The sequence below is a fragment of the Narcine bancroftii genome, chromosome 5 (assembly GCF_036971445.1).
Source record: "Narcine bancroftii isolate sNarBan1 chromosome 5, sNarBan1.hap1, whole genome shotgun sequence".
Taxonomy (NCBI): Eukaryota; Metazoa; Chordata; class Chondrichthyes; order Torpediniformes; family Narcinidae; genus Narcine; species Narcine bancroftii.
In genome coordinates, this window is record NC_091473.1 from 56,732,297 (window position 1) to 56,745,387 (window position 13,091).

Below are 13,091 nucleotides of genomic sequence, written 5' to 3' on the forward strand. Positions count from 1 at the left end.
AAAGAGCAACCAAGGAGAGAATATTGCCCTTTAGGGAATCAATGTGACCTTCTATGACTGGAGCCAAAGGAGATGGGTGAGGTCCTTAATAAATATTTCTCCTCTGTATTTAGGGTGGGCCATTCCAAAGGAGGACATGGTCATGTTCATGTGTGTGCGTGTGTGCATTTGCATTTTGTTTTTGCAAGACTGTTTAAGATAAATGTCAGTAATGGGTGTGATACTGGAGGGGATTCTGAAGGATAGGATCTATCAGCCCTTGGAAAGGTAAGAATTAATTTGGTAGAGTCAGCATGGCTTTGCATATTGGAAATTAGGCCTCACGAATCTGATTTTAGTTTTTCGCTATCAGTAGGACTGTGAAGGACTGGGACTTTAGCTCAGCTTTTGATAATGTCCTGCATGGACAGCTAGTCTGAAAGGACAGATCAAATGGGATGCAGGGTGAGCTGGTCAATGAGATAAAGAAGTGGCTTGATGGTAGGAGGCAGAAGAGATAGTTGAGGGTTGTTATTGAGATTGGAGGCCTGTGACCAGTAGTGTGGCCCAGCGAACAATGCTATTGTTTGTCATTTATATTAACAACTCAAAGAAGGCCTTTAACAAGGTCTTGCATTTAAGGTAATCCAGAAGGTTGGATCACGTGTGATCCAAGTGTGGTTGCCAAATGAATACGTTAAGCTTGATGTTGGGAATAAGAGGATTGTAGACAAGAGTTGTTTTTCAGATTACTGGCCTGGGAGAAATAGGATTGGTGCTGGATCTCTAGTTGGTCAGTATATTTATTAACGATCTGGATGAGAGCGTAGGCAGGATAGTTACTATGTTTGTGGATAACATTAAAATTTATGTTAATAGAGGACAATGAGGAAGATTATTTTAAGATTACAAAGGATGGTAGATGGAGTTTAATTTAGTTACCATATATTTCGGCCGGTAAGGTGACACTTGAAGAAGCCAAAAAGCACCCTAAAAAAAAGGAATTGTCCTATAGGCCAGATACAAAATCAGTGACCTTAAAATTCTACTCAAAATACCACTGGTTCCATAACCCAACCAGAATTCATCCAAAACAATATTTTAAGATACCGGTATATTATACCGGTACATCAGCGCTGTCTCCGCTCCATCTTCAACATTCATTGTAATGACTTCATCACCAACATCGAAGTACTCGAGCTGGCAGAGTCCGCAAGCATCGAATCCATGCTGCTGAAGACCCAACTGCGCTGGGTGGGTCACGTCTCCAGAATGGAGGACCATCGCCTTCCCAAGATCGTGTTCGATGGCGAGCTCTCCACTGGCCACCGAGACAGAGGTGCACCAATGAAGAGGTACAAGGACTGCTTAAAGAAATCTCTTGGTGCCTGCCACATTGACCATCGCCAGTGGGCTGATATCGCCTCCAACTGTGCATCTTGGCGCCTCACAGTTCGGCGGGCAGCAACCTCCTTTGAAGAAGAACGCAGAGCCCACCTCACTGACAAAAGACAAAGGAGGAAAAATCCAACCCCAACCAACCAATTTTCCGTTGCAACCGCTGCAACCATGCCTGCCTGTCCCGCATCGGGCTTGTCAGTCACCAACGAGCCTGCAGCAAATGTGGACATACCCCTCCATAAATCTTTGTCCGCGAAGCCAAGCCAAAGAAAAGAAAAACTGTAGTGTACACAATTTTTATTTTGCATTAAAATCCATTACCAAGGTGGGGTTAAACCAATAAAAGAATTGTAATATAAAAAAAACACCACACACTTTTAAAATCCTTGCAAATCACTAGCTTCATAGTCTGAGACAAAGAGCTTGGCAAGCACATCTGGAGTCTCGCTATGGGTCCCAGTCTGAATCTGGTGAATTGGCTTCATTGTCAGTGTTGTCTGTATCATCCATGACACAAGGGACTTTTAACTTAAAACTTGCTTCATACTTTCTTGGTTTTGCTGGTGGTTCCATGATAGCAATTTGATTTTTAAAAAATTAAACTGGTTAAGACAGAAGCTAGTATCAGACTGATAGCTTTGTGACAGTGCTTCACCCACTTACTGGCCACACCCATCAGATCAAACCATGAAATTCAGACTGAAATTGGTTGCTCATCTTATCTGAAGGTTGCCTAGTTGGTATATATAAGTGCAAGAACCATGGAACATCGCATAACAAAAACAGCCCTTCAGTCCATCTTGTCTTTGCTGAACTGGTATTCAACTGTTACAGAATGGGTTAATCAAATTATAATAAAATATATCTTAAAAAGATATAGATTATGGATGTTTAGTTTATGTCACACTTCACAAACCGATATTAACATTTCACAAAAGTCATCTAATTTAAAATGCAACAGCTATGCCTAAGTATGGACTCCAAGTCTACAGTGACTTTATAGAAGGCAGCATGGTTTCCATGAAGGCTTCACAAGAAGGTATTAATTGGACTGATGTTGTAGAATTGAAATGGACTATTGTCTTTAAAGAAACAACATGTTTGAATAGGTGCTAGACTCGAGAACTGAAAATCTATTGCTATTAAGGCTGGTGCCAGAAGTTTAAATTGCTGGTTGAAGATTGCTATTCTAAGGAGGGTCATGTGGTTCTGTAAGAAGAGAGAGAGAGAGAGAGAGAGAGGGAGAGTTTTTACTGCAGCAGGTTCGTGGTGAAGGCTGCAAAATTGGGAGACTTGGTAGAGACTCCATTTGAAGACAGGTTTTGAGTACTGAGATCAGCCTATTCTAAATGCTTGTAGTCAATTACAAGACGCTGTGGCTGGTTATTGTCTTTCTCCTGAAATAGGGGAAAAATAAGAACTCTTTGTGGTAACCTGAAAGAAGAGGTTATCTTTTGGAAAAACCCTTGAGGGGGCAAGTTTCTTTGGTAAGTTATTGAAGTGGCTGATTGAAGGAGATCAGTTTGAGTGTGTCCAACGAAAAAAGAAAATCTCACTCTCTAAAACCAACAAAGACCTTCTTGAGAGGTAACACCAGAGCCTTGTGAAGATCATAAATGTTTAATTCTGTGCACAGTATGGTTGGGGAAGTGAAAAGTGAATGATTGGACAGTGAAACAAAGAACTTTACTGAATACTTAGATATTACATATACATGTGCTTAGAATTAGAAGTTAAAATTTGATGTTATTATTATGTATGAAGAAAATTTAAAAATTTTGTTTTAGTAACCATTGTCTTGGTGACTTTTGAAGTCCTCTGGCTCGTAACACTGCCTAGACCCATTGACAACATCCAAAGGTGCTACAATTTGATATGTTAAACCTGGACAGGACTTGTACCAAAATGGTAAGGCCTGGAGGAATGTTGTTGAACAGAGACATCTTGGGGTACAGGTACTTAATTCCATGAAAATCAGTGACATGGGTAGAAAGAGTGGTGAAAGCAGCATTTGATACACTTGCCTTCAATAATTGGGGTATTAAGCACAGGAGCTGGGTCATCACATTTTGCTGTACAATATGTTGGTAAAGCCACATCTGGGTTACTGCGCAGTTTTGCTTGGGCTTAAGATGTATTTAAACTGGAAGGGGTGCAAAATAATAAGGATTCATAAGAAAGTTACTAAGACAGGAGGGTTTGAATTAGGAAACCCTGAAAGTTTCTATATGTTAAGGGTAAAAGGATAGTAAGGGACAAAATTGGTCCCCTAGAAGATCAAAGAGGTTGTCTATGTGTGGAGTATTGAGATGGGGGAAATCTTTTGCATTAATATTTACTCAGGAAACTGGCATTAGTGTATAAGGAAGGAAGGGAAACAAGCAGTAATGGTATGAGATAAAAGAGATAAAAGAGGAGGAAGTGCTTGCTGCCTTACAGTGAATAACGGTAGATAAATCCCCTGGGCCCGACATGATAGACCCTCGGACCCTGAGGGAGATTAGTGTAGAAATTGCAGGGGCCCTGGCAGAAATATTTACAATGTCCTTAGCCAAGGGTGAGGTGCCAGAGGATTGGAGATTAGCTCATGTTCTTTCATTGTTTAAAAAAGGCTACAAAAGTAAACCAGGAAATTGCAGGTGGTGAGCCTAACATTAGTAGTAGGTAAATTATTTGAGGGTGTTCTGAGAGACAGCCAAGGGCTGATTAAAGAAAGTCAGCATGGCTTTGTGTAAGATAAGTCATGTTTAATGCAGTTTTTCGAGGAGGTTACCAAGAAAGTAGATGAAGGGAAGACTGCGGATGTTGTCTACACGGACTTTAATAAGCCTTTGATGAGGTCCCACATAGGAGGTTAGTTCAGAAGGTTCAGACCATCCAAGGAGAGGTTGTAAACTGGATTCAAAATTGGCTGAATGGGTGAAGACAGAGAGTGGATGATTGCTTCTCAGACTGGAGCCCTGCGATTAGTGGTGTGCCTCAGGCATCGGTACTGGGGCCATTATTGTTTGTTGTCTACGTAAATGATCTGGATAATAATGTGGGATATTGGATCTGCAAGTTTGCTGATGACACTAAGATTGGAGGTGTTGTGGACAGTGTGGAAGTCTTTCAAAGTTTGCAGTGGGATCTGGACCAAATGGAAAAATGGGACAGAAAATGGCAGATGGAATTTAATGCAGACAATTGTGAGGTGTTGCATTTTAGAAAGACAAACCAAGGTAGGACTTACACAGTAAATGGTAGGGCTCTGAGGAGTGTGGAGGAACAGAGGTATCTGGGAATACAGATATATGATTCCCTGAAAGTGGCGTCACTGGTAGACAGGCCTGTAAAGAAAGTTTTTGCCATCTTGGGCAACATAAATCAAAGTATTGAGTACTGGAGTTTGGATGTTATGGTGAGGTTGTATAAGACATTGGTGAGGCCAAATTTGGAGTACTGTGTACAATTCTGGTTGCAAACTACAGGACGGATATCAGAAAGATTGAAAAAGTGCAGAGATTTACTAGGATGTTGCTGGGTCTTCAGGAGTGGAGTTACAGGGAAAGACTAAACAGGTTAGGTCTTTATTCCATGGAACTTAGAAGAATGAGAGGAGATTTAAGGAGGTTTTTCAAAATTATGAGGGGTATAGACAGAGTAAATGTGAGTAGGCTCCTGCCACTTAGATTAGGAGAGATAAATACGAGAGAATATGGCTTTAGGGTGAAAGCAGAAAGGTTTAGAAGGAATTTCTTCACTCAGAGAGTGGTGGGAGTGTGGAATGAGTTGCCATCTGATCTGGTAAATGCAGGCTCACTCTTAAGGTTTAAGAATAAATTGGCTAGATACATGAAGGGGAGAGGTCTGGAGGGTTGTGGAATGGTTAGTGGGACGAGTGGAATGATATTTCAGCACAGGCTGAATGGCCTGTTTTCTATGCTGTAATTTTCTGTGGAGATGGTAGCTAGATGTTGTTCCCTGGATGGTAGGAGGTTGAAGGGGTACCTTATGGAGTCTTTTCCCCGAGAGTAGGTGAGTGTAAATCCAGAGACACAAGTTTAAGCCAGGGGAAGGCGAGATTTAAAAATGACATGAGGGGCAACTTGTTTCACACAGAGGGTGGTAGGTAAATCGAACCTGTTAGAGGTGGGCCCAATTACAGCACTTAAATGTGCTGGACATGTAGGAAATGGTTGGAGGAAATGTGGACCAAGCACAGGCCAATTGGACCAGTACAGATGAGTTGGTAAGAAGGGCCTGTTTCCACATACAGCTAAGAAGAAATGCTAAGAAGAAATCAGACCAAAAAACATTATAACCTCACAACTTTTTTTGCTATCTTATTTTTCAATGAAACAAGCACTTGAGCACCCAAATTAACACTTAAGATTATATAGATTTTGCAGATGCCTCATGCTATTTCTCCTTTCTAATTATGGAATTGACATGTAGTACCTATTAAAAGTAGTATGTGTCATCACTCCTGGATATAATCCAGCACAACAGGCCTCAAAAGTCTCAAAATGACCCTGACAGTATTTATTGGATTTTTGTTTTAAAATGAGCTGGAACTTGAGGAGTAGAACCACTTCACAAAACACGACTGAAAGATCTATTTTTGAAGCTATTTTGTGCCATGTGTGTTTTCTTCCTCCAGCCTGTGTTGCCTTGTACAGAGCAAGAAAACTGCTATGAAGGATGAAGGCCAAATCTGGACTGAATTGAGCTGACTGACAGCTGGCAGTTCTGCGGGGAATGTCTGGCTGTCAGCCGTACAGCAGTCCTCTTCCAAACACAGAAACCTAAGATCACCCTGGATGTGGGAAGTTGGTGCTTTGAACCCAAATGCAGGGCCATGATGTGCTGGGGAAAGGGAGGTCTGAATATAGCGAGGTGTATGAAAATGTAAAAATTATTTTACTTTAAGACTTTATTTGGATGTATTTAATTGTAATTGCTGTTGTAATTGCTTCAAAAATTTAGATCTATTTGAACAGTTTTTATGATATCTTTGATGGACCAGAACATTTGGAAACCATTCAAATGTCTTTTACAGCCTTTGGAAGTCTCACCCCCTCGATTTTACCCTCTGCCCTAACCTCCATGCTTTATTTCCTATCAAGGTTTGTTTTCTGACAGAGAAATGACCCTGTCACTATTTATTAGATTTTTTGTTTGTGACTTCTATTTTATTCATAATTAAGACTTATGAGCAATCTTTTAATATCTGTTTCTCGAGCTTGCGTGGAGATCTAAAAACAAATAATGGTTCATTGTCAGGCAACTGTCAGGAGACGACCCTTAGGATGGTGACCAAAGTGGCGGACCAGTGGGGAGCTCTGCAGCTGCAGGGGAGACACACACACACACACACACACACACACACACACACACACACACACACAGGTGATGAGCTGTTGGCAACTTGCAGGTGAGGAACCAACACAGGCTGTGGTCTACTGGCGACTCGAGGTCAAAGGATTCACACCAGACTACTGGGCAGCTCATGAGAACAAGATATTGGAGGAAGGCTCCTGAAGAGTCCTAGGTGCAGGCTTCCTCATCATGTCAGGGTTTAGATCTGGGCTCAGGTGGCTGATGGTTTTTACTGAAGGTGTCTTGTGCGACTGCAGAGGCTGCGGGAGCACTGGAGGCCAATCCATGGACACTCGATGACTCTGAGGGGATACTCATTTGCTTTTCTTTCTGGCATTGGGCAATGCTAATGGTGAATCTTTGGCTGCCTTATGGTTAAGGAAATTTTGGTGTAATATTACACTTCTGTTTTATTACACGAGAATAATTAGTATCTGATCAATAGCTGCATCACCATGCTACCCACAATCAATAACATTGTGCAGAATATGGACATAAAGAAAGCCAAGAACCTCAAACAAATCTTGCAGGAAGAAAAGGGGGATGATGAGAGAAAACACCAAAAACTTTGAAGGCGATTGGAGAGTTGCACTGAAACCTTAAAGAACAGAGGCTAACATTGTTACTTTGCAGAACTGCAGCCAGAAGAGGGGTGAAATCCCAAAATAAAAAAACAAGGAAATATTCCAAATAAATATTTCCCTAATACATTAAGAAATGAGAACATGCTAATAGGATCCAAGCAAAGGAAAGCAAGGAATAATTTAAGATTATTGTTGAAATCATTTCCATTTTACCCATAACACTTGGCATTTGCTGCCTGGATCTGCATGCTGTCAAATACATAAGCACATAAATGGACCCTTCGGACCATCATGTCCCTTTTACCCATGAAAACAAACCCCATCTGCCTGCATTATGAGTGTCATGTATATCTGTGGTGACCTTGTGTAATGCCTGGATGAGAGTCTGTTTCAAGTGGAATTAACGTGAGTTACTGAGCAAAGCTAACAGTTAGAAAACCCAAGTAAGATGAACATTTCAAGTAGAAGTTTATGGTTTTAATTAACTATGTTTAATTGCATTATATTTCTTACATTGCAAATGCTAAACTATTAGTAATCATTTTATAGAAAAGGTCACATCATATGATTTTTAATTCAATGTTAATGGAGATATACAAAGAATGACTCATCACTTATGATGCCATTCTGTGCTGTGGCAGAAATTAAGAGGAGCAAATTTAATTATCTGTGCAATGTTAATGAAACAAACATGAGAGGCAGATTGTGTCTGGTTAATCGCCACAACTATTTTTTTCAAACTGTCTGTGGAAACGCTCAACATGATCATACCACATTTATGTGATCACTCAAAAAAAAAATCACAAAAAAAAAAGCTGCAAACTGAACTCAAAACAAGGATTAAGAGTCAATCCTAATAATGGAGAATATTTTTTTAAAAATAGCCGATGGGTTTAAATATTTATACAAGTAGCAATATTCTGCTGGATTAGAAATGGGTGGGAGCAGACAGGAGGATGTGCTGTATGAAGGAGCTGTGAGACATAATACAAGTGAATTAGTTTCTAGTTAGAATGGAATCAGTAGAGCTAGACAAGAAATTTGAGAAACAAGTTGACAAAATTCTGAAGTGGACAGAAGAATTAACTTGAGAGAAACACAAAGACCAGAGATGCTGGAATCTTGAATAAACACTGAGCTGCTGGAAGGACATGGGTAGGATTGGTCAGTCGATATTTTGGGTCAGGGCCCATTCATCCAGGTAAATTTTAGAATCCCTGTGGAATAGATCTCTGATTATGGGCAACATTTTTGTGAACAAACAGAAATTGATGGAGTGCAGTGAGGATCATTTAGTTTTGAAATGACGACTGAGATAATACCACATTCCTGACGTCTTGTTTAATGGGAGAACCCCATTTTTCGCTCACAGTTATGATGGCTATTCTGCAGAATGTGAATAACTTCTCAATGGTACATTTCTTCATATAGTAATGTTTAACTGCATTCACTTCGCAGGTTATTAATAATGGTCGGGGGGGGGGGGGAGAAAGATGAGAATATAATGAATTGAACTGTTAGATTATGTTAATAATTAAATAAATAGAGAAAAAAATATATTCAAGAAAGTTAAGTTACATGCTAGTATTATTCAGGAATACCATTAAACACCAAACTTACTCTTTCAATCTTTTCGTCCAGCATCTTGAAGAATTCTTGCTGACTGTCTGAAGTGTGAATACTAAAAGAAATATTTAAAAGCAAATTAAAAAAAAAATATTCAATACAGTTAAAGGAACTTGCACAATGATATTTACTGGTATTTAACATTCATGTTTCTCCCCAGGTACTTCTGATAGCACCTCAACTTCTCAAGAATTTACGGAGGTTTGGTAATGACATCGAATATCTTGGAAAATTTTTAGACATGTAGTAGAAAGCCTGTCGACCAGCTGCATCACAAACTGGTTGGGGCCACCAATATCTCTGAGCAGAAAGCCCTGCAAAAGGCAGTGGACACAGCCCAGTACATCACAGGCAAAATTCTCCCACAATCGAGAAAATCCATATTATCAAGGATCCACTTCACCCAGGACATGCTATTTTCGCTACTGCCACCAGGAAAGAGGCACAAACTTATACCACCAGGCTAAGGAACAGTTGCTACACCACCACTATCAGACCCTGAAACAACAAACTCAATCAAACACTCATTGAAAGACTTTTACTTTGCAAATTATTTATTATTGAATATTTATTTTCTGTACTGCACAGTTTGTTTGCTCTTCTATCTTTAAGTTTCTCTATTTTGTATACCATAAATGCATTTATAAAGGATGACGGAGTATAGGACGATCTCAGAATTTCCACCCAAAATGTTGGTTCTGATCCATATCCTTTGAATAAGAGGACCACCCCTCCCCCCACCAAATATTTGGCACTTACCACTGACAAGTTGCTGCTGTTAAAAACAAATCATAATATTTTAATAACAAATTATAATTTAAAGGTTTGAATTTTATTTGGATATTTTAAAATAAACCACTGTCAGCTTCTGTAACAGATCTTTTAAAGCCTGTACAGAGCCGACAGCAGTCGGACTGAGTGGATGAACTCCATGGAGGAGAGCTGAGACTTCATAAATAACAAACGGGGCATGTGGGAGATTGCATGGGGCTGGCAGGAAGATGGTGATGGTGTCGCAACTTTGACGTCAAGGTAAGAATTTTATACTCTTGTACTATAGCATATACAGTACTCATCTTTTCTTCAGTATAGATTTTTAAAACTACCAATAAGTAGAAATTCTGCCTGGCACGCAGAGGAAAAAGAATCTCAGGGTTGTATGTGATGCCATGCCTGTACTCTGACAATTATTCTGAACTTTGAAGGTTAAGCACCAACCTATTTACAACCAGTGGAAGGGTGAAAAATTCCCATTTAGGCTAATGTATCACTACGACCTTTTCATTTGCATTCTTGAATAACATTATTAAACAAAACACAAGGTTATGCATCAAAAAAGCTTGTGGATTGGCTTCTTCTTCCAGATAACAAATTATAAAAAAAAACCATAAAAATGAATACCTGTCTAGATCACTTCAACTGTCTACATTATTTTATAAGAATCCAAATGCATCACCATAAAGCATAGAAAGAAAATTCAACTGAAATCAATTTTCATCTGGTGCTACACTCTTAATTGTTTATCAGAAACTGTCATGTCAACCATTAGTGTTCAACAAGAAACAGAACTTCAAATTGGCCCTTCTAGCTACAGTGAAAAACATTTTATTTAAAGTTTTCAACCATGTAATTATAAAATTTATATAAACAATACTTAAACAAACTTAAGTTACCGTGATTAAATGAAATTGAAATCCCTCCCCCTTACACCCCTCCCCCTATATAGAATATGTAGTTATGGTAAACATGTAATATAATTAACTGAAAAAAATACAAAAGGAAAACCAAAATAGAAAGATAAAGTTTAGTTCTGGGCTGCACAGAGGGTCAGCAGCATGCTGGAATTCCATAGTGTTTATATGTATGTGACTTTTAGGACTTAGGAGGCTGGAATTACATTTTTTACATATTTATTCCAAACCTTTGCTTTTTTCAGGCTCCAAATCTGCACAAAAAATGAATATTTATTCCTTAAATTCTAAGTGAATACAACTTTGTATCTCTGAGTGCCATCACTCCATACTTAAACATAGCCCCAATTTCCAGGTCACTTTCTTAACACTGCTAGAGCAATTTTAACAAATTTAACTTGATGAATTAGTAAATTTAACTTAGGACTTTTTCCTTCAATATTCCCCAACAAAAAGAGATCTGGATTTTGTGGAAAAACAATACTACCAATTTGTCCCAAAAAATTTCCCAGATCTTCCTAAAAAATTCCTAAAAATTCCTAAAAAAACACGAACAAGTAGAGTGTAAAAAAAGTACCTATTTCATCACCTCATCCAAAACATTGACCTGATAGATCTGATTTTATTTTATGCAATTTTTGAGGTATTAAATATAATTGATGGAAGTAATTATATTGAACTAAATACAATCATAGCAAAGTTCTGTCTATCTTTTCTCAGCTATCACAATCTTCAAATCAATTTCCCATTTCTGTTTTAATCAATGAATTCTCTTTTTTATTGGTACCTGCTTGTAGTAAGAGATAGATTACAGAAATAAATTTCTTAGTATACCTTTCCTAACAAGAGGCTCCAGCTCACTAAAGGACGGTAAAAGTATAGTTGAAACTAGCTTTTTCCGCAAATATCCTCTCAACTAGAAATAGCATAAAAATGTATTTCATAAAATTCCATACTTGTTTCTTAATTGTTTTTTAAAATATTTTATTTAAAAATTCCAGTATATAATTACAAAATAGCAGCCCCTTCCCTCCTCCCATCACACCTCAAAACCACCCCCCCTCCCACCAACACCCAATGACTCCAAAGGGAAGAAGAAAGAAAGGAGATTTAAACAATCATTAATACAATCAACTGCCATGAATCAGAGCAATACCACCATGATGGGCCACAAGAGGTTCAAATTTTTAAACCCATTTGATCTAGATAAGGGCTCCATACTCCCTGGAAAAAATGATAATTGTCTCGTAAATTATGCGTTTTTTTCCAATGGAATGCAAGATTTCATTTCCATCTGCCATCTCTGAAATCCCAAATAAATCTGATTTTTCCAAGTAATTGTTAGACATTTTCTTACAATGGCCATCACTAATCTTAAAAATGCAATTTTATAGTTAATCTCAATTTCAAACTAAGCATTTTAACAATGCCTGATAAAAATAATGTTGGGTCCAATGGTAATTGAAATTTTAAAACTTTCTCCAAAAATTCTTCAAGTCGTATCCAAAATGATTGAACCCTATCACATAACCAAGTTGAATGTAAAAAATAACCTAATTCCTTACAACATCTAAAACATGAATCTAAAGAAATGATCTCTCTTTAATTTCTGAGGTGTTACATAGAACTGATGTATAAAATTATAATGGACTAATCTATATCTCACATTAACAATCTTAGTCATACCTTACATATAGTTCTCCAATCATCTTTATCTATTGTTATTCCCAAATATTTTTCCCATTTTAATCTTGATTTGTGAATATTTAATTTAGGGGGTTTTCCTTTGCAATAATTTATACATTTCTGAAATAAATTTATTTGTACTATCTTCCAGAAGCAAAATTACAAATTTGGATCATTTTGGTAATCTTAAAGTATGTCCAAAATTATCCATTAATAAAGCCTTAACTTGATAATAACACAAAAAGTATTATTTGGAACTTTATATTTTTTATTTCATTCTTTAAAAATAAATAAAATAACCAGCTTCATAATAATCTTGTACTGTTTTAATTCCTTTCTGATTCCATATTTTTAAAAACTGATGGTTAAGAGTAAAAGGAAAAAGTTTATTCTGATACTAAGGCGTTTTAATTGAAATCTTACCCTATCCTATTCCATAACTCAATTAAATGCCTCAAGATAAGGTGGATTATTATTAATAATTAATAACTTAGTATTCCATTTATAAATAAATTGCATCATACTTTTCTCACCAATCTTAGTTAACTCTATGTTAGTCCATATTAACAGGTTATCTAAGTCAAATATTCTATTAATAGACCTCAATTGTGCTGCTTTATATTAATTCTGAAAATTTGGAAGCTGTAAACCTCCCAATTCATGCTTCTAAGTTAATTTTTGTAGGGATACTCTTACCATTTTACCTTTCCATAAAACCTTCCAAATGATAGAATTCAAATCTTTAAAAAATTTCTGAGCAATT

At 37.6% G+C, this 13,091-nt stretch overlaps 1 protein-coding gene across 8 annotated transcripts in view; it reads right to left on the bottom strand.

Moving 5' to 3' along the window:
* The window catches only part of LOC138763404 (acyl-CoA-binding domain-containing protein 6-like), a 552,989-nt gene that overhangs the window by 322,619 nt on the left and 217,279 nt on the right, over positions 1-13,091 (bottom strand). For all 8 annotated transcript variants that reach the window (XM_069937486.1, XM_069937482.1, XM_069937485.1 and 5 more), the window contains one exon: positions 8,946-9,006. In XM_069937486.1, the coding sequence (XP_069793587.1) occupies positions 8,946-9,006 (61 nt within the window). The remainder of the gene's footprint in view (positions 1-8,945; positions 9,007-13,091) is intronic.